The sequence below is a fragment of the Lucilia sericata genome, unplaced genomic scaffold, assembly GCF_015586225.1.
Source record: "Lucilia sericata isolate MDLA Ls3-8-SP2 unplaced genomic scaffold, ASM1558622v1 Contig001023F_arrow, whole genome shotgun sequence".
Taxonomy (NCBI): Eukaryota; Metazoa; Arthropoda; class Insecta; order Diptera; family Calliphoridae; genus Lucilia; species Lucilia sericata.
This window is the reverse complement of record NW_023995005.1, coordinates 157,501-185,327: the sequence shown is the minus strand read 5'-3', so window position 1 is coordinate 185,327 and position 27,827 is coordinate 157,501. Positions and strand designations below refer to the sequence as shown.

At 28.7% G+C, this 27,827-nt stretch overlaps 1 protein-coding gene and 1 pseudogene across 1 annotated transcript in view; one reads left to right on the top strand and one right to left on the bottom strand.

Moving 5' to 3' along the window:
- Nucleotides 1-169: 169 nt before the first annotated feature.
- Nucleotides 170-27,827, bottom strand: part of LOC119609644 (ATP-binding cassette sub-family A member 13-like) — a 61,634-nt gene continuing 33,976 nt past the window's right edge. The window contains 25 exon segments of the mRNA XM_037964485.1: nt 170-573; nt 576-687; nt 4,053-4,160; nt 4,224-4,516; nt 4,519-4,937; nt 8,375-8,487; nt 8,546-8,726; nt 8,782-8,831; nt 8,833-9,117; nt 9,119-9,195; nt 9,198-9,270; nt 9,272-9,750; nt 9,800-9,976; nt 12,497-12,795; nt 12,857-13,040; nt 13,100-13,434; nt 13,497-13,687; nt 14,508-14,628; nt 14,696-15,786; nt 20,156-20,295; nt 20,368-20,508; nt 20,569-20,652; nt 20,724-20,866; nt 21,088-21,314; nt 24,196-24,447. Coding sequence (XP_037820413.1) covers nt 170-573; nt 576-687; nt 4,053-4,160; nt 4,224-4,516; nt 4,519-4,937; nt 8,375-8,487; nt 8,546-8,726; nt 8,782-8,831; nt 8,833-9,117; nt 9,119-9,195; nt 9,198-9,270; nt 9,272-9,750; nt 9,800-9,976; nt 12,497-12,795; nt 12,857-13,040; nt 13,100-13,434; nt 13,497-13,687; nt 14,508-14,628; nt 14,696-15,786; nt 20,156-20,295; nt 20,368-20,508; nt 20,569-20,652; nt 20,724-20,866; nt 21,088-21,314; nt 24,196-24,279 — 5,811 coding nt within the window. The 5' untranslated portion in view covers nt 24,280-24,447.
- LOC119609640 lies at nt 850-4,041 on the top strand (annotated as a pseudogene).

Here is a 27,827-nt window from a genome sequence, read left to right as displayed (position 1 = left end):
TCGAAAGATTTTCTATAGAAAACTTTTCAATCGAAAGATTTTCTATAGAAAACTTTTCAATCGAAAGATTTTCTATTGATTCTCTACAGAAAAATTTTGTATTGAGAAATGTTCCATAGAAAACTGTTCTATCGAAAGATTTTTCTGTGTCAACACAGAGATTTTTGATTCAATATCTTACCTCTTTAGCTTTATCACCATTATGAATCGGATTCTGAACTTTCAAACTAAACTTAATGGAATGAGCATAAAGTTGTAAATCTTTACAATCGGAAAATTTACGGCGTATTTCCTTTTCCAAATTATTAATCTTATCCTGATCACAATAGACAGTAACATTATAATAGCCACCATATTGAGCTTTCAAATTATCAGGACTACTGCAGGTTAACATTTGACCCTCTTTCAGCACGGCAATACGATGACATGTTTCATCAATTTCCGATATTGAATGAGAAGTTAAAACTATTGCTCTCTTTTCGGCCAACAAATCATCTATTGTACGATAAACAATTGCTCTGGTTACCGGATCCATATCACTGGTTGGTTCATCCATTAAAACCACAGAAGTGGTCCACAACAAGAAGTAGCCACTGTTAATTTACGACGATTACCACCTGATAGATTTTTCACCAATACATCACGATACGTTTCCAGTTGAAAAGATTCCAAAATGCTGGCAACCAACTTAAATTTATTAAGGGAAATAGAAAACCATGGTAAATATATATATACATTTGTATCATGTAAAAAACTGTCAATATCGATTTGCTTTCAAAGATAAATTAAAAATTTCAAGTTCGTTTCGTTCGTCCAAAACTAAATTTTTTAATAATAATATCCATTTAATTTAGAGAATTTGCCGCTTTTAATAAATTAAACCTAAAAGTCATGTCTAATATCTGTCAAGATTGTAATCGTTTGCAAATCAATCCTGTGGGCTCAGCACCAGAACGCCCTCTATTTCAACAACCCACAAAATACGATCACTATAAAAATTTTCAAAAATTCAAACAATCCAAAGAAGAAGAACAGTTCATTAATCAACGCAAAGAAGAACTTTTAAAATTTAATCCAAACTTTACGGACTTTCATCTAAATCGTATGCTAACGAAAGAAGAATTTGAACAGTTTAGCACCCAAGATATAGCGAAATTTCGCCAACAATTACGTTTGGGTAGTTGTGATCATAATTTGAATTCATTTGGTTGTATAGCAGCCAGAAGGGAAGAGCAAAATCCTAAAAATGTTGGGGAGATGACGAAAATGATGGTAAATCTTTGCTAAAACGTAAATCTCTTCTCTCATTAACACGTACCCCGGTCCAATGCCCCATTAGTATTTGTAATCGTACGCTTGGTGTTACTTTTGTGTTGTCGCATTTTCTACGTGATCATAGTGAAGATTTTGGTGTACCTTGTCAAGAGATTTATGCCGGAAAACCTTCGGTTTTAATATTCGATCCGACGAATTCGGATTTTCATGAAAATGTTTGTTTGGGTATTTTGGCCTATGGCGGCTATGCGAATGACAGGTAAGAGGTTAAAGTTATCTAAAAAACACGTTTTTTTATAGAAAACTCGTCATTCAGAAGATTTCTAATAGAAAACTATTTAACTAAGAGATTTTCTATTGAAAATTTTTCCACCGAAAAATTGGATATAGAATGACAATTGAATGAATTTTCGATAGAAAACCGATCAATCGAAAGATTTTTCGATAGAAAACCGATCAATCGAAAGATTTTCCGATAGAAACCGATCAATCGAAAGATTTTTCGATAGAAAACCAATCAATCGAAAGATTTTTCGATAGAAAACCGATCAATCGAAAGATTTTTCGATAGAAAACCGATCAATCGAAAGATTTTTCGATAGAAAACCGATCAATCGAAAGATTTTCTATAGAAAACTGTTCTATCGAAAGACTTTCTACAGAAAACTTTTCTATCGAAAGATTTTCTATAGAAAACTTTTCTATCGAAAGATTTTCTATAGAAAACTATTCAATCGAAAGATTTTCTATAGAAAGCTATTCAATCGAAAGATTTTCTATAGAAAACTATTCAATCGAAAGATTTTCTATAGAAAACTATTCAATCGAAAGGTTTTCTATAGAAAACTATTCAATCAAAGGATTTTCTGTAGAAAACTATTCAATCGAAAGATTTTCTATAGAAAACTATTCAATCGAAAGATTTTCTATAGAAAACTATTCAATCGAAAGATTTTCTATAGAAAACTATTCAATCGAAAGATTTTCTATAGAAAACTGTTCTATCGAAAGATTTTCAATAGAAAACTGTTCTATCGAAAGATTTTCTATAGAAAACTGTTCTATCGAAAGATTTTCTATAGAAAACTGTTCTATCGAAAGATTTTCTATAAAAACTGTTCTATCGAAAGATTTTCTATAGAAAAATGTTCTATCGAACGATTTTCTATAGAAAACTGTTCTATCGAAAGATTTTCTATAGAAAACTGTTCTATCGAAAGATTTTCTATAGAAAACTGTTCTATCGAAAGATTTTCTATAAAAAATGTTCTATCGAAAGATTTTCTATAGAAAACTGTTCAATCGAAAGATTTTCTATAGAAAACTTTTCAATCGAAAGATTTTCTATAGAAAACTGTTCTATCGAAAGATTTTCTATAGAAAACTTTTCTATCGAAAGATTTTCTATAGAAAACGTTTCTATCGAAAGATTTTCTATAGAAAAATGTTCTATCGAAAGATTTTCTATAGAAAACTGTTCTATCGAAAGATTTTCTATAGAAAACTGTTCTATCGAAAGATTATCTATAGAAAACTGTTCTATCGAAAGATTTTCTATAGAAAACTGTTCTATCGAAAGATTTTCTATAGAAAACTGTTCTATCGAACGATTTTCTATAGAAAACTGTTCTATCGAAAGATTTTCTATAGGAAACTGTTCTATCGAAAGATTTTCTATAGAAAACTATTCAATCGAAAGATTTTCTATAGTAAACTATTCAATCGAAAGATTTTCTATAGAAAACTATTCAATCGAAAGATTTTCTATAGAAAACTATTCAATCGAAAAATTTTCTATAGAAAACTATTCAATCGAAAGATTTTCTATAGAAAACTATTCAATCGAAAGATTTTCTATAGAAAACTATTCAATCGAAAGATTTTCTATATAAAACTTTTCAATCGAAAGATTTTCTATAGATAACTTGACAATCGAAAGTTTTTTTTTTATAGAAAACTTGTCAATTTCGAGAGATTTCCTAAAGAAGAATCTGTTATTGCAGAATCTTCTTTTGAAAAATTAATTTTAGAAAAATCTTTTAACAATTTTCTGAAGAAATCTCTCCTCTATCAAAAGATTTTTTAACCAAAACTTTCCTATCAAAAGATTTTCTATACAAAACTTTTCTCTCGAAAGATTTTTATAAGAAAGTATTCTATTGTAAGTTTCACTATAGAAAACTCTTCTATCGTTTGATTTCCTATAGAAAATCGATGTCTTAAAGATGACCCCAAAATTCACTTATTGCAACCTAACCACCTAATTGTCACAATTTTCTTCACTTCCAGTTCTTCGCGACCCACGGAAAGAGGTCTCTGTATAAATAATGCCTTTTTACCCAAACCCTACGAACATTTAACTTCCCATCTACCCATTCTCATAATGGCCTGTCGCACCTCTTGGTCAACGCTGTTGGGTAATAAAGAAAAACTTAAAGGCAATATTCACAATCCGAATTCTTTAAAACAAGAACTTTTAGTACTTTGGTTGGCTAGTGTACAGACGGTAAAACCTATATATTGTACGGTTACAGTGTACGATAAGGAAATGGAGTCATCACTCAGTTCGATAATGCAAATACGAGATTTAAATGATGACCAAAATCCGGCAGAATTTATGAGAAAGGAAAAAAATTTTATGCGTTTATCTCATGGAAAAATAACTACACTCTCACATAGTCTTATAGAGTGTATTCACATGGAAATACTGATTAATGAATTTTAATAAAGAAATTGTCAATTTGAAATAAATATTTTGAAAGAAAGAAAGAAATTACCTTGGGTATATTGGTAATACGTCTTAGACGTCCATAAAATTCTATGCATTCTCGCACAGTAAGTAAGGAATCCAAAGTATTAGTTTGAGGACAATAGGAAATTTCCGGCTGTTGAAAGTAAAATATTATATTTTTGTAAAGCTACTTATGATATCAAGTTTAGAAACTCACATTTTCATAGACAATATGACCCACATTGGGTTGCACTTGTCCCGACAGCATTTTGAAAATAGTCGATTTGCCAGCACCATTTTTACCCAATAAACCAAAGCATTCTCCTGCATTAACCGAGAACGTTATATTCGATACTGCATATTGATTTTTACCATAGGATTTGCAAAGATTTTCCACTTTTAAAGCAGGTGTACTATCCATTTTATCATTTCTCTTAAGAGAATTTTGTATTGAAACAATTTTCAATTCTTCAAAATGTTTCTTATCTTTGGCTTGGAATAGACCCACACGTTCACTGATTTCTCCTTACACTTATACCATAAACCGGACTCTAGCAGGACATTGATACATATAAACAATATACCCAATATGGTTAATGAGATATAGTGGGGTTTAAGCAAATCACTGGTTACAGGATTTTTATAAGAATCAATATCGTAACGTTTGAAAACCAATGCAACCATATAATTTTTACATATTTCGAGTAGACCATCGCCTAAAGCATGCTGAGGGAAGATAAGGAATAAACGATGATTTAAGAAGAAACGCCACTCATCCCAGGTGGCAGAATCACCCACCACACCCAATAATACAATAATGGACATGGTGAAGAGAGGTATGATGACATTTAAGATGAAAATCGTAACAATGGCCACACTGGAATCGGCGAAACACTTTTCGAAGACATGAACGGCAGGTATGCAGGCAAAACTGTAAAAGAAATAAGTTCAATATTTAAAGATTTAATGTGTAACCTTTGATAAAAGAAATTTCATTAAAAGACTTCAGGACTTTCCATGAAAGGAACAGATCTTTCGATGATAGAACTTCATAGAAAATATTTCTATAGAAATCCTTTCAACCAAAAAATTTTCTATCGAAAACTTTTCAACCAAAAGATTTTCTATCGAAAACTTTTCAACCAAAAGATTTTCTATCGAAAACTTTTAATCCGAAAGATTTTCTATAGAAAACTTGTCAATCGAAAGATTTTCTATAGAAAACTTGTCAATCGAAAGTTTTTCTATAGAAAACTTGTCAATCGAAAGTTTTTCTATAGAAAACTTGTCAATCGAAAGTTTTTCTATAGAAAACTTGTCAATCGAAAGTTTTTCTATAGAAAACTTGTCAATCGAAAGTTTTTCTATAGAATACTTGTCAATCGAAAGTTTTTCTATAGAAAACTTGTCAATCGAAAGATTTTCTATAGCAAAATTTTCAATCTAAAGTTTTTCTATAGAAAACTTGTCAATCAAAAGTTTTTCTAAAGAAAACTTGTCAATCGAGAGTTTTTCTATAGAAAACTTTTGAATAGAAAGTTTTTCTATATAAAACTTTTGAATAGAAAGTTTTTCTGTAGAAAACTTGTCAATCGAAAGTTTTTCTATAGAAAACTTGTCAATCGAAAGTTTTTCTATAGAAAACTTGTCAATGGAAAGTTTTCTATAGAAACTTGTCAATGGAAAGTTTTTCTATAGAAAACTTGTCAATGGAAAGTTTTTCTATAGAAAATTTGTCAATGGAAAGTTTTTCTATAGAAAATTTGTCAATGGAAAGTTTTTCTATAGAAAACTTGTCAATCGAAAGTGTTTCTATAGAAAACTTGTCAATCGAAAGTTTTTCTATAGAAAACTTGTCAATCGAAAGTTTTTTATAGAAAACTTGTCAATCGAAAGTTTTTCTATAGAAAACTTGTCAATCGAAAGTTTTTCTATAGAAAACTTGTCAATCGAAAGTTTTTCTATAGAAAACTTATCAATCGAAAGTTTTTCTATAGAAAACTTGTCAATCGAAAGTTTTTCTATAGAAAACTTGTCAATCGAAAGTTTTTCTATAGAAAACTTGTCAATCGAAAGTTTTTCTATAGAAAACTTGTCAATCGAAAGTTTTTCTATAGAAAACTTGTCAATCGAAAGTTTTTCTATAGAAAACTTGTCAATCGAAAGTTTTTCTATAGAAAACTTGTCAATCGAAAGTTTTTCTATAGAAAACTTATCAATCGAAAGTTTTTCTATAGAAAACTTGTCAATCGAAAGTTTTTCTATAGAAAACTTGTCAATCGAAAGTTTTTCTATAGAAAACTTGTCAATCGAAAGTTTTTCTATAGTAGACTTGTCAATCGAAAGTTTTTCTATAGAAGACTTGTCAATCGAAAGTTTTTCTATAAAAACTTGTCAATCGAAAGTTTTTCTATAGAAAACTTGTCAATCGAAAGTTTTTCTATAGAAAACTTGTCAATAAAGTTTTTCTATAGAAAACTTGTCAATCGAAAGTTTTCTATAGAAAACTTGTCAATCGAAAGTTTTTCTATAGAAAACTTGTCAATCGAAAGTTTTTCTATAGAAAACTTGTCAATCGAAAGTTTTTCTATAGAAAACTTGTCAAACGAAAGTTTTTCTATAGAAAACTTGTCAATCGAAAGTTTTTCTATAGAAAACTTGTCAATCGAAAGTTTTTCTATAGAAAACTTGTCAATCGAAAGTTTTTCTATAGAAAACTTGTCAATCGAAAGTTTTTCTATAGTAGACTTGTCAATCGAAAGTTTTTCTATAGAAGACTTGTCAATCGAAAGTTTTTCTATAGAAGACTTGTCAATCGAAAGTTTTTCTATAGAAAACTTGTCAATCGAAAGTTTTTCTATAGAAAACTTGTCAATCGAAAGTTTTTCTATAGAAAACTTGTCAATCGAAAGTTTTTCTATAGAAAACTTGTCAATCGAAAGTTTTTCTATAGAAAACTTGTCAATCGAAAGTTTTTCTATAGAAAACTTGTCAATCGAAAGTTTTTCTATAGAAAACTTGTCAATCGAAAGTTTTCTATAGTAGACTTGTCAATCAAAAGTTTTTCTATAGAAGACTTGTCAATCGAAAGTTTTTCTATAGAAAACTTGTCAATCGAAAGTTTTTCTATAGAAAACTTGTCAATCGAAAGTTTTTCTATAGAAAACTTGTCAATCGAAAGTTTTTCTATAGAAAACTTGTCAATCGAAAGTTTTTCTATAGAAAACTTGTCAATCGAAAGTTTTTCTATAGAAAACTTGTCAATCGAAAGTTTTTCTATAGAAAACTTGTCAATCGAAAGTTTTTCTATAGAAAACTTGTCAATCGAAAGTTTTTCTATAGAAAACTTGTCAATCGAAAGTTTTTCTATAGAAAACTTGTCAATCGAGTGTTTTTCTATAGAAAGTTTTTGAATTGAAAGTTTTTCTATAGAAAGTTTTTGAATCGAAAGCTTTTCTATAGAAAACTTTTGAGTAGAAAACTTTTGAATAGAAAAGTTTTGAATCGATTTTCTATAGAAAACTTTTCAAATCGAAAGATTTTCTATAGAAAACTTTTCAAATCGAAAGATTTTCTATAGAAAACTTTTCAAATCGAAAGATTTTCTATAGAAAACTTTTCAATCGAAAGTTTTTCTATAGAAAACTTTTCAATCGAAAGTTTTTCTATAGAAAACTTTTCAATCGAAAGTTTTTCTATAGAAAACTTTTCAATCGAAAGTTTTTCTATAGAAAACTTTTCAATCGAAAGTTTTTCTATAGAAAACTTTTCAATCGAAAGTTTTTCTATAGAAAACTTTTCAATCGAAAGTTTTTCTATAGAAAACTTTTCAATCGAAAGTTTTTCTATAGAAAACTTTTCAATCGAAAGTTTTTCTATAGAAAACTTTTCAATCGAAAGTTTTTCTATAGAAAACTTTTCAATCGAAAGTTTTTCTATAGAAAACTTTTCAATCGAAAGTTTTTCTATAGAAAACTTTTCAATCGAAAGTTTTTCTATAGAAAACTCTTCAATCGAGAGTTTTGCTATAGAAAACTTTTCAATCGAAAGTTTTTTATAGAAAACTTTTCAATCGAAAGTTTTTCTATAGAAAACTTTTCAATCGAAAGTTTTTCTATAGAAAACTTTTCAATCGAAAGTTTTTCTATAGAAAACTTTTCAATCGAAAGTTTTTCTATAGAAAACTTTTCAATCGAAAGTTTTTCTATAAAACTTTTCAATCGAAAGTTTTTCTATAGAAAACTTTTCAATCGAAAGTTTTTCTATAGAAAACTTTTCAATCGAAAGTTTTTCTATAGAAGACTTGTCAATCTAAAGTTTTTCTATAGAAAATGTTTAGCAATCATTGGAATGGAAACGATTACTTACGCAAAGAATAAGGCCAAGACAATAACACCCCACAGTTGCTGGCGATCGGTGAACACTGGCATATCAAAAGCCAGAATAATGGAACTGCATACCAATACTGCTAAAATCATAATCTAAAGAAAGAAAAACAATTACAACTTGAAATTAAATTTCTAAATCGCTTAAACCCACCAAAAAGTCCCAAACGAAAGCCACACCCCAATAGGTGGAGGCATCGACACCGCACAATTTCTGCTGTAACTTTTCACCTTTAACACGTTCATTGACTAGATATACCGAGGCTACAGCCACCACCATTGAAAAGGCTATGAGCAAAATGAAAGCCATACAGGAGTCACCAGCCTGGCGTAAACTGAAATACAAATATTAATTATAAAAATCTTTCACAAAATCCCCTTAAACTTACAATGGATGTTGTACTCAATTCCATATAACCCAATTCCCAGGGTTCATTATAGGGCTGTTATTTTATAGTTGGTATCATTTGTTTCGATTTGCAGCAGATAGGAATTCATATCATTTAACCAGGCCATCATGGCATGATAACCTTTGTTATTATACCAAACTATAGATTTGCTATCATTGAAACTATAACCACCATAACGTTTCTCTTGATAATCATTCAAAGTCTCTAGAATCCAATAGAATGATCTTTCCGAATTATGAAATTGTTTACAGGGCATTTCGGCAGAACAATCCTGTTTCATATTATCATAAACTTTTTGGGTAAAATCTAAAGATTTTTTCCATACTTAACATTTGTGTGGTCTTGGGATATAGATCACGTGATAATTGTATGGTTTTATCAAAATCATCTTCAGCCGCTGAGCCACAAACCACATGGCACAAATTTCAAAGAGAGCCGGTATACTATTACGCACAACACACATTTTGTTAGTTGCGGCTAAAATGCACTAAACGTTTCCAGAACAATTGGCGCATGGCTTCGAATCTAGTCAAGGGCGTCTCACGTACCATATCCCAACCGAAATCTTTCTTTAGTTTAACATTTTGCATCATATCGATGGCATGACCATTGAATCTAACACTGCCATTACAATTCTTATCCAAATTCTTGAAAACATGTTCCAAATTTTCCGTTTCTACACTCAAATCCTTTATTCTTCCCTGACTTTGTAGTTCTTGTAAATATTTCAAATATTCCGATGAATTTTCATTCTGTTGATCGTAGGATATTCTTAACCTTAAATCGGTGGTAGAAGATTTTTCTAATTCTCTAAAGTTGGTCAGCAGTTTATCGGCCTTTTTGGTAATTTCATCAGAAGTTTGTGAATCACAGCAATTCATGTAGACTTCATAGTAAGAGGTACAATGATTTTTCAAAGTTTCCGGATTATGTTTGGCTATATTTTTCCCTGCAAGATTAAAAGTTTATGAAGAACTATTATGAGCGAAGTGTTTAACTTACATTCTTCATGATGACTATAACATCGCTAAGATGTTCAGCTTCATCGAGGAAATGTGTGGCAAATATGACAGCCCTTCCTTTACGTAATCTCTCTATAAGGTCCCATATATCTTTACGGGCTTTATTATCAACACCATTGCAAGGTTCATCTAAGATCACAACATTGGGAGATCCTGGAAGAGAAGAAAATGAGAAATATAAGAAAAGTTTTACACTAGAATACCATTCGATTGAAAAGTTTTTTAAAAAAATCTTTCGCTGGTAAGTTTTCTAGAAAATCTTTCGCTGGTAAAGTTTTCTATAGAAAATCTTTCGCTGGTAAAGTTTCTATAGAAATCTTTCGCTGGTAAAGTTTTCTATAGAAAATCTTTCGCTGGCAAGTTTTCTATTGAAAATCTTTCGCTGGTAAAGTTTTCTATAGAAAATCTTTCGCTGGTAAAGTTTTCTATAGAAAATCTTTCGCTGGTAAAGTTTTCTATAGAAAATCTTTCGCTGGTAAAGTTTTCTATAGAAAATCTTTCGCTGGTAAAGTTTTCTATAGAAAATCTTTCGCTGGTAAAGTTTTCTATAGAAAATCTTTCGCTGGTGAAGTTTTCTATAGAAAATCTTTCGCTGGTGAAGTTTTCTATAGAAAATCTTTCGCTGGTGAAGTTTTCTATAGAAAATCTTTCGCTGGTAATGTTTTCTATAGAAAATCTTTCGCTGGTAAAGTTTTCTATAGAAAATCTTTCGCTGGTAAAGTTTTCTATAGAAAATCTTTCGCTGGTAAAGTTTTCTATAGAAAATCTTTCGCTGGTAAAGTTTTCTATAGAAAATCTTTCGCTGGTAAAGTTTTCTATAGAAAATCTTTCGCTGGTAAAGTTTTCTATAGAAAATCTTTCGCTGGTAAAGTTTTCTATTGAAAATCTTTCGCTGGTAAAGTTTTCTATAGAAAATCTTTCGCTGGTAAAGTTTTCTATAGAAAATCTTTCGCTGGTAAAGTTTTCTATAGAATATCTTTCGCTGGTAAAGTTTTCTATAGAATATCTTTCGCTGGTAAAGTTTTCTATAGAAAATCTTTCGCTGGTAAAGTTTTCTATAGAAATCTTTCGCTGGTTAAGTTTTCTATAGAAAATCTTTCGCTGGTAAAGTTTTCTATAGAAAATATTTCGCTGGTAAAGTTTTCTATAGAAAATCTTTCGCTGGTAAAGTTTTCTATAGAAAATCTTTCGCTGGTAAAGTTTTCTATAGAAAATCTTTCGCTGGTAAAGTTTTCTATAGAAAATCTTTCGCTGGTAAAGTTTTCTATAGAAAATCTTTCGCTGGTAAAGTTTTCTATAGAAAATCTTTCGCTGGTAAAGTTTTCTATAGAAAATCTTTCGCTGGTAAAGTTTTCTATAGAAAAATCTTTCGCTGGTAAAGTTTTCTATAGAAAATCTTTCGCTGGCAAAGTTTTCTATTGAAAATCTTTCGCTGGTAAAGTTTTCTATAGAAAATCTTTCGCTGGTAAAGTTTTCTATAGAAAATCTTTCGCTGGTAAGTTTTCTATAGAATATCTTTCGCTGGTAAAGTTTTCTATAGAAAATCTTTCGCTGGTAAAGTTTTCTATAGAAAATCTTTCGCTGGTAAAGTTTTCTATAGAAAATCTTTCGCTGGTAAAGTTTTCTATAGAAAATCTTTCGCTGGCAAAGTTTTCTATTGAAAATCTTTCGCTGGTAAAGTTTTCTATAGAAAATCTTTCGCTGGTAAAGTTTCTATAGAAAATCTTTCGCTGGTAAAGTTTTTCTATAGAATATCTTTCGCTGGTAAAGTTTTCTATAGAATATCTTTCGCTGGTAAAGTTTTCTATAGAAAATCTTTCGCTGGTAAAGTTTTCTATAGAAAATCTTTCGCTGGTAAAGTTTTCTATAGAAAATCTTTCGCTGGTAAAGTTTTCTATAGAAAATATTTCGCTGGTAAAGTTTTCTATAGAAAATCTTTCGCTGGTAAAGTTTCTATAGAAAATCTTTCGCTGGTAAAGTTTTCTATAGAAAATCTTTCGCTGGTAAGGTTTTCTATAGAAAATCTTTCGCTGGTAAGGTTTTCTATAGAAAATCTTTCGCTGGTAAAGTTTTCTATAGAAAATCTTTCGCTGGTAAAGTTTTCTATAGAAAATCTTTCGCTGTTAAAGTTTTCTATAGAAAATCTTTCGCTGGTAAAGTTTTCTATAGAAAATCTTTCGCTGGTAAAGTTTTCTATAGAAAATCTTTCGCTGGTAAAGTTTTCTATAGAAAATCTTTCGCTGGCAAAGTTTTCTATAGAAAATCTTTCGCTGGCAAAGTTTTCTATAGAAAATCTTTCGCTGGCAAAGTTTTCTATAGAAAATCTTTCGCTGGTAAAGTTTTCTATAGAAAATCTTTCGCTGGTAAAGTTTTCTATAGAAAATCTTTCGCTGGTAAAGTTTTCTATAGAAAATCTTTGGCTGTTAAAGTTTTCTATAGAAAATCTTTGGCTGTTAAAGTTTTCTATAGAAAATCTTTCGCTGGAAAAGATTAAGAGAAATTTTCTAAAGAAAATCTTGCTGGAAAAGTTTTATATAGAAAATATTTGGCTGAAAAAGTTTTTCTATAGAATGTCTTTCGCTAAAAAAGTTTTTCGATTGAAGAATTTTCTGTAGAAAATGTGTCTAGAGAAGAGTTTTATATAGAACATGTCTCGATGTTTTCTTTGCTCACCTATAAAAGCTATCGCCACACACAATCGCCTCTGATAGCCACCCGATAACTGTGAAGCCTGATAACTTTCATGTTTTCCAAAATTTAAATTCTTTAGAGTTTTATTAACTTCCGCTTCGTAACCATTTTTCAATTTTATTTTTGCATACATTTCCAAATGCTCACGAGCCGTTAGATTTGGTATCAAAATATTATCCTGGGCACAAACACCAATCTTATCATAATCGGTAGAGTTAGACATAGCCTGGGAAAGAATAACACGACCAGTTGTTTGCACCACCTGACCGGTAAGCATTTTTCTAAGAGAGTAAAGGAAACATTAGTTAAATACTCAGATTAAGATGGAAACAATAAACTTACATTATTGTACTCTTTCCAGCACCATTACGACCCAACAGACAAGTGACTTGATTTCTGGGAAACGATAGGGAAATGTCGCTAACAGCAATTTTATTTTCATTATAAACTTTGGTAACATTTGTCAGTGTAGCACCCACACTAGAATCTAAATCTTCTCTTTGGACTTCAGTAAAACGGAATTCATCTTTAAAAGAAAAATTTCTATAAATTATCGAATCTAAATTTGAATACCCCTTTACTCACCATCCTTAAATCTCTGGTGAACATAACCAATAAATGTATAAATACACAAATCCAGTACAATCATAAACAAAGCAAAACCGTATTCTCCCCTTAAACCTTCACGAAATACTGACTCAAAACTTAAACCAACTTCTTGCAATTCCATGCGCATAATATGACTCCAGCCATGAGCAAATGCAGTGGTAAAAGATAAATTAATGGCAAAATTTTGCAAAGAATTCAATTGAGCATCAAATAGTAAAACTATAATGTAAGGACAGAAGGTAATGAAGAAAATGACAGCGGTGGCTACAGCTCCTATCGTGGCTGACATAAAGAAAGTTGAACACAAGTAGCTGCGAAAAAAAATTATTGAGTTAATAAAGAAGTTTTAACAAGAAAATTTGAAGTTTCCTACCAGAAAGATATAAGACAAGCTCCAAAGATACAGAGATAAATCATAACAAACAACCATTTGGTATAGACCACCATACCGCCTGAATATAAAATAATACTGCAGCCGATAAATATTATAAGTAATTCCAAAAAAGTCACTATACACCAGGAAGTCAATTCGGAGCAAGGTTTCAAGCCCATAGAGCGCATGATCTAAAGATGGAAAAGTAAATAAAAAATCGAAAATGAAATTTTTCCTTTAATCAAAAATATTTTCTACAGAAAATTTTTTGGTAATTGGAAAAATTTTCTATAGAAAATGTCTCTCGATCATTGGGAGACTTCCTATAGAAAATGTCTCTCGATCAATGAGAGATTTCCTATGGAAAATGTCTCTCGATCAGTGAGAGATTTCGTATAGAAAAAGTCCCTCTATCAGCGAGAGATTTCCCAAAGAAAATGTCTCTCAATCAGCGAGAGATTTTCTATAGAAAATTTCTCTCAATCAGCGAGAGATTTCCTATAGAAAATGTCTCTCGATCATTGAGAGACTTCCTATAGAAAATGTCTCTCGATCAGTGAGAGATTTTCTATAGAAAATGACTCTCAATCAGCGAGAGATTTCCTAATGAAAATGTCTCTCGATCAGCGAGAAATTTCCTATAGAAATGACTCTCGATCAGCGAGAGATTTCCCATAGAAAATGACTCTCGATCAGCGAGAGATTTCCAATAGAAAATGTCTCTCGATCAGGGAGAGATTTTCTATAGAAAATGTCTCTCGATCAGCAAGAGATTTCCTATAGAAAATGTCTCTCAATCAGCGAGAAATTTCTTATAGAAGATGTCTCTCGATCAACGAGAGAATAATTTTTGATAGAAAATCTTTCCATAAAAGAGTTTTCTATAGAAAATCATTCGATAAAAGAGTTTTCTATAGAAAATAATTCGATAAAAAAGTTTTCTATAGAAAATTAGGGAGTTTTCTGTAGAAAATAAGTCTATACAAGAGTTTTGTGTAAAAATAAACTCACCATAGAATTTCTCGACTCTCGCATCCATATCAAATGTCTCACACAAGAGGCGATTTCTGCTACTAGACCCAAAAAGAATGCACACTGTATAGCTTGAGCCAAATAAATACCAGTTTTGAAACTGAAATTAAAAGATTTACAAAATACAAAGTCGGTTTTCCTCTTCTATTAAAAATACCAAAACTTACTCATCCTCCGTATAAGCTGGATATGGGAACTGTTTCGTATGAAATTCCAAATCATCTATAGCATATTTAAGAGTACCATCTGAATCATCACTAAAACCCAATAAAAAGTCAAAGAAACCTTGACGTTTTTGTCTCCGTAAGATATCCAGATTCAACTCATCCTCCTCTGAGCTATCATTTAAATCCGTATAAAAAGTGGTAGGTTTTGGAAGCTCTTGTATTACTAAAGTAGTAGCAGAATCATTAAAATTCTGTTCTGTAGTGGCAGCTAAATCATGTATGTTCACTTGGGTAGGTAATCTTACAGAATCTTTAAGATCGGCTATGCCAGCGGATAGGCTTGATATTAAACTAGAGGTAGGACGGGGAACATTGGAACTTTCGGTTTTATTTGAATCGGTAAACCAATCATCATCATCTTCGTCTTCATCTTCAGCATCAGCAGCATCTTCATCAGTGACCACTTTTATGGAGAAGGAACTTTTAGGTGTAGTCGTAATTGGTACTTCCGCTAGTAAACCTTGCTTTTTCAGTTTCTCTTTTTTATGCTTTATTATACCCAAATCAAGAGATTGTTTAATTTGTACAAAACCTCGATGATATTTCATATCCATTAACATACTTCCTGCCGGTCCGGGGAACCAAAAACGATTACGATTTTCTATTGTGGGTTGTGTATTTTGAGTATCCATGTGGAACTTATAGGAAACATTTTCTGTCTCAGTTTCATTAAAATATATAGCCGCATAAAATAGTCTCTTTTGATTTAGTTCAAAAGCTTTACGTCTTAACTCTGATTCAGTATCATAGGCTTCAAAACGATCTACCGAAAAACATTCTAGAATATTTTTGATGGTTGTTATGACATCATAGATAATGGGATCGGTACGTATACGTTGTATAACAGCTTCAATTTGATCCATATCAATTTCATCACCAATAATTGAGCGAACAAATGGAGTCTGAGCCAAACGAATCAGACCGTCAAAACCATCCTGAAAGGGTTTATCTTCACGCAACTTAGTGAGAATTTGCTCCAATGCTACCGATAACATTTTTAAGCGATTCAGTTCTTCAAAGGTTGAATTGGACTACAAAAATTATAGAAATAAAGAACGTAAATGAGAAGAGTTTTCTATAGAAAATCAAGGAATGAAAGAGTTATTTTCTGTAAACATAAGTATCTTTCCATAAAAGGGCACTTTTTCAGTAGAAAATTTCTATATAAAGAAATTCTGACAGAAAATCTTTCCATAGAAGAGTTTTCTATAGAAAAGAAAAGTTTTCTTTAGAAAATTTTTCGACAGAATAGCTTTCTATAGAAAATCTTTCGATAGAAGAGTTTTCTATAGAAAATCTTTCGATAGAAGAGTTTTCTATAGAAAATCTTTCGATAGAAGAGTTTTCTATAGAAAATCTTTCGATAGAAGAGTTTTCTATAGAAAATCTTTCGATAGAAGAGTTTTCTATAGAAAATCTTTCGATAGAAGAGTTTTCTATAGAAAATCTTTCGATAGAAGAGTTTTCTATAGAAAATCTTTCGATAGAAGAGTTTTCTATTGAAAATCTTTCGATAGAAGAGTTTTCTATAGAAAATCTTTCGATAGAAGAGTTTTCTATAGAAAATCTTTCGATAGAAGAGTTTTCTATAGAAAATCTTTCGATAGAAGAGTTTTCTATAGAAAATCTTTCGATAGAAGAGTTTTCTATAGAAAATCTTTCGATAGAAGAGTTTTCTATAGAAAATCTTTCGATAGAAGAGTTTTCTATAGAAAATCTTTCGATAGAAGAGTTTTCTGTAGAAAATCTTCGATAGAAGAGTTTTCTATAGAAAATCTTTCGATAGAAGAGTTTTTTATAGAAAATCTTTCGATAGAAGAGTTTTCTATAGAAAATCTTCCGATAGAAGAGTTTTCTATAGAAAATCTTTCGATAGAAGAGTTTTCTATAGAAAATCTTTCGATAGAAGAGTTTTCTATAGAAAATCTTTCGATAGAAGAGTTTTTTATAGAAAATCATTCGATGGAAGAGTTTTCAATAGAAAATCTTTTGACAGAAAAGTTTTTTATAGAAAATCTTTCGACAGAAGAGTTTTTTATAAAAAATCTTTCGATAGAAGAGTTTTCTATAGAAAATCTTTCGATAGAAGAGTTTTCTATAGAAAATCTTTCGATAGAAGAGTTTTCTATAGAAAATCTTTCGATAGAAGTGTTTTCTATAGAAAATCTTTCGATAGAAGAGTTTTCAATAGAAAATCTTTTGACAGAAAAGTTTTTTATAGAAAATCTTTCGACAGAAGAGTTTTTTATAAAAAATCTTTCGATAGAAGAGTTTTCTATAGAAAATCTTTCGATAGAAGTGTTTTCTATAGAAAATCTTTCGATAGAAGAGTTTTCTATAGAAAATCTTTCGATAGAAGAGTTTTCTATAGAAAATCTTTCGATAGAAGAGTTTTCTATAGAAAATCTTTCGATAGAAGAGTTTTCTATAGAAAATCTTTCGATAGAAGAGTTTTCTATAGAAAATCTTTTGGCAGAAAAGTTTTTTATAGAAAATCTTTCAACAGAAGAGTTTTTTATAAAAAATCTTTCGATAGAAGAGTTTTTTATAGAAAATCTTTCGATAGAAGAGTTTTCTATAGAAAATCTTTCGATAGAAAGGGTTTATCTTCACGCAACTTAGTGAGAATTTGCTCCAATGCTACCGATAACATTTTTAAGCGATTCAGTTCTTCAAAGGTTGAATTAGACTACAAAAATTATAGAAATAAAGAACGTAAATGAGAAGAGTTTTCTATAGAAAATCAAGGAATGAAAGAGTTATTTTCTGTAAACATAAGTATCTTTCCATAAAAGGGCACTTTTTCAGTAGAAAATTTCTATATAAAGAAATTCTGACAGAAAATCTTTCCATAGAAGAGTTTTCTATAGAAAAGAAAAGTTTTCTTTAGAAAATTTTTCGACAGAATAGCTTTCTATAGAAAATCTTTCGATAGAAGAGTTTTCTATAGAAAATCTTTCGATAGAAGAGTTTTCTATAGAAAATCTTTCGATAGAAGAGTTTTCTATAGAAAATCTTTCGATAGAAGAGTTTTCTATAGAAAATCTTTCGATAGAAGAGTTTTCTATAGAAAATCTTTCGATAGAAGAGTTTTCTATAGAAAATCTTTCGATAGAAGAGTTTTCTATAGAAAATCTTTCGATAGAAGAGTTTTCTATAGAAAATCTTTCGATAGAAGAGTTTTCTATAGAAAATCTTTCGATAGAAGAGTTTTCTATAGAAAATCTTTCGATAGAAGAGTTTTCTATAGAAAATCTTTCGATAGAAGAGTTTTCTATAGAAAATCTTTCGATAGAAGAGTTTTCTATAGAAAATCTTTCGATAGAAGAGTTTTCTATAGAAAATCTTTCGATAGAAGAGTTTTCTATAGAAAATCTTTCGATAGAAGAGTTTTCTATAGAAAATCTTTCGATAGAAGAGTTTTCTATAGAAAATCTTTCGATAGAAGAGTTTTCTGTAGAAAATCTTCGATAGAAGAGTTTTCTATAGAAAATCTTTCGATAGAAGAGTTTTTTATAGAAAATCTTTCGATAGAAGAGTTTTCTATAGAAAATCTTCCGATAGAAGAGTTTTCTATAGAAAATCTTTCGATAGAAGAGTTTTCTATAGAAAATCTTTCGATAGAAGAGTTTTTTATAGAAAATCATTCGATGGAAGAGTTTTCAATAGAAAATCTTTTGACAGAAAAGTTTTTTATAGAAAATCTTTCGACAGAAGAGTTTTTTATAAAAAATCTTTCGATAGAAGAGTTTTCTATAGAAAATCTTTCGATAGAAGAGTTTTCTATAGAAAATCTTTCGATAGAAGAGTTTTCTATAGAAAATCTTTCGATAGAAGTGTTTTCTATAGAAAATCTTTCGATAGAAGAGTTTTCAATAGAAAATCTTTTGACAGAAAAGTTTTTTATAGAAAATCTTTCGACAGAAGAGTTTTTTATAAAAAATCTTTCGATAGAAGAGTTTTCTATAGAAAATCTTTCGATAGAAGTGTTTTCTATAGAAAATCTTTCGATAGAAGAGTTTTCTATAGAAAATCTTTCGATAGAAGAGTTTTCTATAGAAAATCTTTCGATAGAAGAGTTTTCTATAGAAAATCTTTCGATAGAAGAGTTTTCTATAGAAAATCTTTCGATAGAAGAGTTTTCTATAGAAAATCTTTTGGCAGAAAAGTTTTTTATAGAAAATCTTTCAACAGAAGAGTTTTTTATAAAAAATCTTTCGATAGAAGAGTTTTTTATAGAAAATCTTTCGATAGAAGAGTTTTCTATAGAAAATCTTTCGATAGAAGAGTTTTCTATAGAAAATCTTTCGACTAAAGAGTTTTCTATAGAAAATCTTTCGGTAGAAGAGTTTTCTATAGAAAATCTTTCTATAGAAGAGTTTTCTATAGAAAATCTTTCTATAGAAGAGTTTTCTATAGAAAATCTTTCTATAGAAGAGTTTTCTATAGAAAATCTTCGATAGAATAGCTTTCTATAGAAAAACTTTTGATAGAAGAGTTTTCTAAAGAAAATCTTTCGATAGAAGAGTTTTCTATAGAAAATCTTTCGATAGAAGAGTTTTCTATAGAAAATCTTTCGATAGAAGAGTTTTCTATAGAAAATCTTTCGATAGAAGAGTTTCTATAGAAAATATTTCGATAGAAGAGTTTTATATAAAAAATCTTTCGATAGAATAGCTTTCTATAGAAAATCTTTCGATAGAAGAGTTTTCTATAAAAAATCTTTCGATAGAAGAGTTTTCTATAGAAAATCTTTCGATAGAAGAGTTTTCTATAGAAAATCTTTCGATAGAAGAGTTTTCTATAGAAAATCTTTCGATAGAAGAGTTTTCTATAGAAAATCTTTCGATAGAAGAGTTTTCTCTAGAAAATCTTTCGATAGAAGAGTTTTCTCTAGAAAATCTTTCCACAAAATAGCTTTCTATAGAAAATCTTTCGATAGAAGAGTTTTCTATAGAAAATCTTTCGATAGAAGAGTTTTCTATAGAAAATCTTCGATAGAAGAGTTTTCTATAAAAAATCATTCAATAGAAGAGATTACTATAGAAAATCTTTCAATAGAAGAGTTTTCAATAGAAAATCTTTCAATAGAAGAGTTTTCAATAGAAAATCTTTCAATAGAAGTGTTTTCTATTGAAAATCTTTCAATAGAAGAGTTTTCTATAGAAAATCTTTCAGTAAAATAGTTTTCTATAGAAAATCTTTCAATAGAAGAGTTTTCTATAAAAAAATCTTTCGATAGAAGAGTTTTCTATAGAAAATCTATCGATAGAAGAGTTTCCTACAGAAAATTTTTTGATAAAAGAGTTTTCTATAGAAACATTTTTCGACAGAAAAGAAATTTTCTTTAAAAAGACTCTCGCTGAAAGAAAAACATTTTAAAGATTCAGAAATACTTACAAATTTCATTATGGAATTAGTATCAGCCGTATCGGGGGCATATAGAATTTTGCCATGAATAATGGGCTTTATCGTTTCCCAAGTTATTTTACCATAATTGGAACTAGTCACATCCAAATATAAACGTTTACAATAAGGGGCTAATAATAGACAATTTTAAACAATTAATGAATGAAGTGAATAAATAGCTTTCAGTTAAACAAACTACTTACTGGGCATAACATTTAATTCATCTTGATTGGCCTCACTGAAATCCTCAGAATATAAGATATCTTCCACCAAAGGTATAGTTTCAGTATTGGGAAACGGATGGCCACATAATAAATTACCAGCTTTCACAAAAGTTTTGCGATCTACAAATTTTTGAGGAAATTCAAATAAATTCAAAAAATCTTAGAGATAGCTAAACTCACCTGAGAATAATTTCTTTATATCAAAACTGCCATTTAAAGCTTTTTCCACATCGGGCACTAAAGCTATAACTTTCTCAATATTTCCTATTTTACAAACAAAACAAGTGAATCAATCTATTTTTCTATATTCTAGGAATTAAGTATTAAAAACTTACTTCTTATATCATCAAAGTGACTGTTTGTTACTAAAGTTGTCACGGCACTTATAAAGTTTGCCTTTTCCGGTAATTCGACTAGAGCGGTAAACATGCGATCTTCATTAATGAATATTTGCACGATATCAATAATCGGTTTCATGCTGCAAGCAAATAGCAATACGAACTTTTTAATCAAATACTCAAATGGAAGACGTTTAAAGTTTGCAAACAAGTGTTTTAAATTAATCTTTAATCTGATTGTTAGAAAAACTAATATTTGAAAAGTTACGTTTTTCTTTTTTTGTTAAATAAATAAAGTAATTAAATAAAATAATAGATTTTATAATAATACTATTAATTTAATTAAATTAAATGAACTTACGGTGCTTTTTCTAATTTAGAATATTCTTCATAATTTTCCGTACTTGAGCATTTATTTTCAATGCTACAGATGTAGGATAAAAATCCCGGCATTGTATTACGAGCAGTAGGCAGCTGACGTGTGGGAAATTGGCAGGCTTCATGATGGACCGGTTCATATTTTAAACGTATCAGATAGGGTAGGAGGAATATAATACAGGGCCATAAGATTTGTACTGCAGTCAACCACTGAAATGTTAATGGAAATTTAAATTTCATTAAGAATCTAGTTCTTCAGATTATATAGAAAATCTCTTTATTAAAGAGAGACATTTTCTATAGAAAATCACTTGATAAAAGAGAGTCATTTTCTATAGAAAATAACTTGATAAGAAAGAGTCCTTTTCTGTTGAATATAACTTGATAAAAGAGAGTTCTTTTCTATAGAAAATCTCCTGATAAAAGAGACCCATTTCCTCTAGAAAATCTCTTGATAAAAGAGACACATTTTCTATAGAAAATCTCTTGATAAAAGAGAGACATTTTCTATAGAAAATCTCTTGATAAAAGAGACACATTTTCTATAGAAAATCTCTTGATAAAAGAGAGACATTTTCTATAGAAAATCTCTTGATAAAAGAGAGACATTTTCTACAGAAAATCTCTTGATAAAGAGAGACATTTTCTATAGAAAATCTCTTGATAAAAGAGAGACATTTTCTATAGAAAATCTCTTGATAAAAGAGAGACATTTTCTATAGAAAATCTCTTGATAAAAGAGAGACATTTTCTATAGAAAATCTCTTGATAAAAGAGAGACATTTTCTATAGAAAATCTCTTGATAAAAGAGAGACATTTTCTATAGAAAATCTCTTGATAAAAGAGAGACATTTTCTATAGAAAATCTCTTGATAAAAGAGAGACATTTTCTATAGAAAATCTCTTGATAAAAGAGAGACATTTTCTATAGAAAATCTCTTGATAAAAGAGAGACATTTTCTATAGAAAATCTCTTGATAAAAGAGAGACATTTTCTATAGAAAATCTCTTGATAAAAGAGAGACATTTTCTATAGAAAATCTCTTGATAAAAGAGAGACATTTTCTATAGAAAATCTCTTGATAAAAGAGAGACATTTTCTATAGAAAATCTCTTGATAAAAGAGAGACATTTTCTATAGAAAATCTCTTGATAAAAGAGAGACATTTTCTATAGAAAATCTCTTGATAAAAGAGAGACATTTTCTATAGAAAATCTCTTGATAAAAGAGAGACATTTTCTATAGAAAATCTCTTGATAAAAGAGAGACATTTTCTATAAAAAATCTCTTGATAAAAAGAGAGACATTTTCTATAGAAAATCTCATGACAGAAGAAAGACATTTTCTATAGAAAATCCCTTGATAAAAGAAAGACATTTTCTATAGAAAATCTCATGATAAAAGAAAGATATTTTCTATAGAAAATCTCTTGATAAAAGAGAGACATTTTCTATAAAAAATCTCTTGATAAAAAGAGAGACATTTTCTATAGAAAATCTCTTGATAAAAGAGAGACATTTTCTATAGAAAATCTCTTGATAAAAGACAGACATTTTCTATAGAAAATCTCTTGATAAAAGAAAGACATTTTCTATAGAAAATCTCTTGATAAAAGAGAGACATTTTCTATAGAAAATCTCTTGATAAAAGAGAGACATTTTCTATAGAAAATCTCTTGATAAAGAGAGACATTTTCTATAGAAAATCTCTTGATAAAAGAGAGACATTTTCTATAGAAAATCTCTTGATAAAAGAGAGACATTTTCTATAGAAAATCTCTTGATAAAAGAGAGACATTTTCTATAGAAAATCTCTTGATAAAAGAGAGACATTTTCTATAGAAAATCTCTTGATAAAAGAGAGACATTTTCTATAGAAAATCTCTTGATAAAAGAGAGACATTTTCTATAGAAAATCTCTTGATAAAAGAGAGACATTTTCTATAGAAAATCTCTTGATAAAAGAGAGACATTTTCTATAGAAAATCTCTTGATAAAAGAGAGACATTTTCTATAGAAAATCTCTTGATAAAAGAGAGACATTTTCTATAGAAAATCTCTTGATAAAAGAGAGACATTTTCTATAGAAAATCTCTTGATAAAAGAGAGACATTTTCTATTGAAAATCTCTTGATAAAAGAGAGACATTTTCTATAGAAAATCTCTTGATAAAAGAGAGACATTTTCTATAGAAAATCTCTTGATAAAAGAGAGACATTTTCTATTGAAAAATCTCTTGATAAAAGAGAGACATTTTCTATTGAAAATCTCTTGATAAAAGAGAGACATTTTCTATAGAAAATCTCTTGATAAAAGAGAGACATTTTCTATAGAAAATCTCTTGATAAAAGAGAGACATTTTCTATAGAAAATCTCTTGATAAAAGAAAGACATTTTCTATAGAAAATCTCTTGATAAAAGAGAGACATTTTCTATAGAAAATCTCTTGATAAAAGAGAGACATTTTCTATAAAAAATCTCTTGATAAAATAGACACCTTTTCAACAGAAAATCTCTTGATAAAAAAGAATCCTTTTCTATAGAAAATAACATTTTCTATAGAAAATCTCTCACTGAAAGAGCGACATTTTCTGTAGAAAAAATCTCACTGTAAAAGCGACATTTTCTATAGAAAATATTTCACTGAAAGAGCCACATTTTCTATAGAAAATTTTTCAATGAAAGAGCGACATTTTCTATAGAAAATCTCTCACTGAAAGAGCGACATTTTCTATGGAAAATCTCTCACTGAAAGAGCGACATTTTCTATAGAAAATCTCTCATTGAAAGAGTGACATTTTCTATAGAATATCTCTCAGTAAAAGAGCGACATTTCCTATAGAAAATGTTTTATTTAAAGAGCGACATTTTCTACAGAAAATCTCTCATTGAAAGAGTGACATTTTCTATAGAAAATCTCTCATTGAAAGAGTGACATTTTCTGTAGAAAATCTCTCACTGAAAGAGAACCATTGTCTGTAAAAATTCTCTCCTTGAAAGAGAGACATTTTGTATAAAAAAATCTCTTAATAAAAGTGATCATATTAAAATTCTTTAAAAATATTTAATATTAAGATCATTATTACTCACCTTTGTACGCCAACGCACTAAAAAGTCCTTGCGCAGCAAAGCTTTTATTTGACTGGCACTTATTGACATTTTCAAAAATTTCATGGTGACTCTCAAGAATCAGATCTAGCTGAGTTTTCAGACAAAGATGTTGAGATGATCAGATGTTGTTTATTTTATAGCAACATTAAAATTGTTATTGTAATCATATTTTAAGTGATCAGCAGAATTTTATTTTTTATGACAGCAGTAGTGTATTGTTTCGTAGTGATTCTGTAGAGAAAAAAAATAAAATTGATTGCATTTAATATATAATCGTTTAAAGTGCTTTTTAAAAAATGCGTAAAATTGCGTTGCATGTTTTCTGTGTATTATTTAATTATTTAGTTTAAAAGTAATTACACATTGGCATATATAGTTTTTTTGTTATTAATAGTTTTTTGCTCCGATTTATTGATAACCTCTGTTATATGATTTTGTAACTTAGAATAAGAACTTTTTGCTAATCGTGAATGTTACTAGAGCCCATTCAATATTTTATTTACTTTTTTTGCAATATTTATAATTTTTAATACAATTTTTATTTTGAATTGCGTGTTATAGTTTTTGTAGAAAGAAATAAATTTAGTATTCAATTAAAAATAACTGTATGTATCTGTTAATATACAATTAATTTAGAAATAAATCTACTTAATTTAAAATGTTATCGATTGGTTTTACGTGTGTTGTTCAACTGAGATTTTACAATAATAATAAACCTATTATTTGTTAATATTTTATTAATAACAGAGTTATATTTAAATAATTATTGAAGTAAGAAATACGTATTTAAAAGGGGTTAGAATATTGTAAATTCCCCTAAATTAATATGAAACCCGATTAAATCTGAGGTAATTTGAAACTGTTTGCATTAAATTGTTTTTGTTAAAAATTAGCATGTTAAATACTGATTTGAAATTTTTAACAAATAAAACAATTAACACATTGTTAACAAATTTAAATATAATAATTACAGCAAAATTATTTTATTATTAATATTAAAAAATAGTCTGAAGTGACAAACGTTTTAAAAAATTAAAATTCTAAAAAGTTTCCATAATTTCTCCTATAAATTAATAAAGATTTTAAATATTCCTCTATTTATGAATGTGAATGTTATAAAAAGCAAATTTTTTTGTTTTTTAAACTCCAAAAATCTTGAGCACAACTCTCATTTGACTATATAAAAAAGTGTAATAGTTTCTTCTATCTATTCTATCTATGTATCATATCTATCACATCCATCCTATCTACCCTATTTATCCTATCTATGCTATCTATCCTATCTGTCGTATCCATCCTATCTATGCTATATATCCTATCTATTATATCTATCCTATTTATCATATTTATCCTTTCTATCCTAGCTATCCTGTCTATGCTATCTATCCTATCTAACCTATTTCTCCTATCTATCCTGTCTATCGTATCTATGCTATCTATCTATCGTATCCATCCTACATATGCTATCTATCCTATGTATTCTATATATCCTATTTATCCTATATATCCTGTCTATACTATCTATCTTATCTATCTATCTTATCTATCTATCTATCTATCTATCTATCTACTATCTATCTATCTATCTATCTATCTATCTATCTATCTATCTATCTATCTATCTATCTATCTATCTATCTATCTATCTATCTATCTATCTATCTATCTATCTATCTATCTATCTATCTATCTATCTATCTATCTATCTATCTATCTATCTATCTATCTATCTATCTATCTATCTATCTATCTATCTATCTATCTATCTATCTATCTATCTATCTATCTATCTATCTATCTATCTATCTATCTATCTATCTATCTATCTATCTATCTATCTATCTATCTATCTATCTATCTATCTATCTATCTATCTATCTATCTATCTATCTATCTATCTATCTATCTATCTATCTATCTATCTATCTATCTATCTATCTATCTATCTATCTATCTATCTATCTATCTATCTATCTATCTATCTATCTATCTATCTATCTATCTATCTATCTATCTATCTATCTATCTATCTATCTATCTATCTATCTATCTATCTATCTATCTATCTATCTATCTATCTATCTTATCTATCTATCTATCTATCTATATCTATCTATCTATCTATCTATCTATCTATCTATCTATCTATCTATCCTATTTTATCCTATTCTCTCCAATCTCTCTTATCTATCATATCTATCCTATCTATCCTATCTATCCTATCTCTCCAATGTCTCTTATCTCTCTTATCTATCCTATTTATTTTATATATTCTATCTATCCTACACACAGAAAACAGATCGATTGGTAATCGGTTACCATGATAAATATTTAGTTAAATTAATTAAAATTGTATAGATGTTATTGAAAAACTGTATAATTAACTGATGTTCTATATTCAGAATTAAATATTAATCGAATTGTGATTGTAACAATTTCCAAATCAATAATTTGAACTGAATTCTATTGAATATTAAATTCATTTGTGAATTCAGTAAATGCAGCCGACTTTTATTTAGGAATAAAATGTAAGAACATCAGATATTAGTCTCTGTAATCGAAAAACAGTAGAAAGTAAAAATATTGACCACTGCAACCAATTATCAACTGATAAAATTATTTAAAATTTAATTACGGTTAAAGGAATCAAATTCGATGTTTACAACCGATCAATTGGTAATTATATTTGACGTATACAAAAATAAATAAAATAAAATGATTTTATAATTGAATAATAAAACTATTAACAATTAAATGTAAATTAATATGGAAAATGGGATAGAAAAGGTAAGTTTAGTCTATTTTATATCTTAACATCTATTTTGTTTTATTTTCCTATAATCTTTAATAATTTTACAGCAGCGGAAAAGCGTGGTATGGTAGTGTTCCATTGGAAATGTTGGACAGAATTAAGAGCAAAATCCCTGATACATAAATATAGTTTTTACCATCAATATCTCAAAACTAGAGAAGAAAAGTGACTATTTTATAGTAATAAGTTTTGTAGGTTTGTAAATGTACATTTATATTTATATTTTATTGTAATTATTTTAAAACAAAATAAAATATATTTTCAAATAAACATAATCCACAAATTGGTTTTAATAAATAATATTTCAGTTCCAAATACCGATAATTTCTATCTATCTATCTATCTATCTATCTATCTATCTATCTATCTATCTATCTATCTATCTATCTATCTATCTATCTATCTATCTATCTATCTATCTATCTATCTATCTATCTATCTATCTATCTATCTATCTATCTATCTATCTATCTATCTATCTATCTATCTATCTATCTATCTATCTATCTATCTATCTATCTATCTATCTATCTATCTATCTCTATCTATCTATCTATCTATCTATCTATCTATCTATCTATCTATCTATCTATCTATCTATCTATCTATCTATCTATCTATCTATCTATCTATCTATCTATCTATCTATCTATCTATCTATCTATCTATCTATCTATCTATCTATCTATCTATCTATCTATCTATCTATCTATCTATCTATCTATCTATCTATCTATCTATCTATCTATCTATCTATCTATCTATCTATCTATCTATCTATCTATCTATCTATCTATCT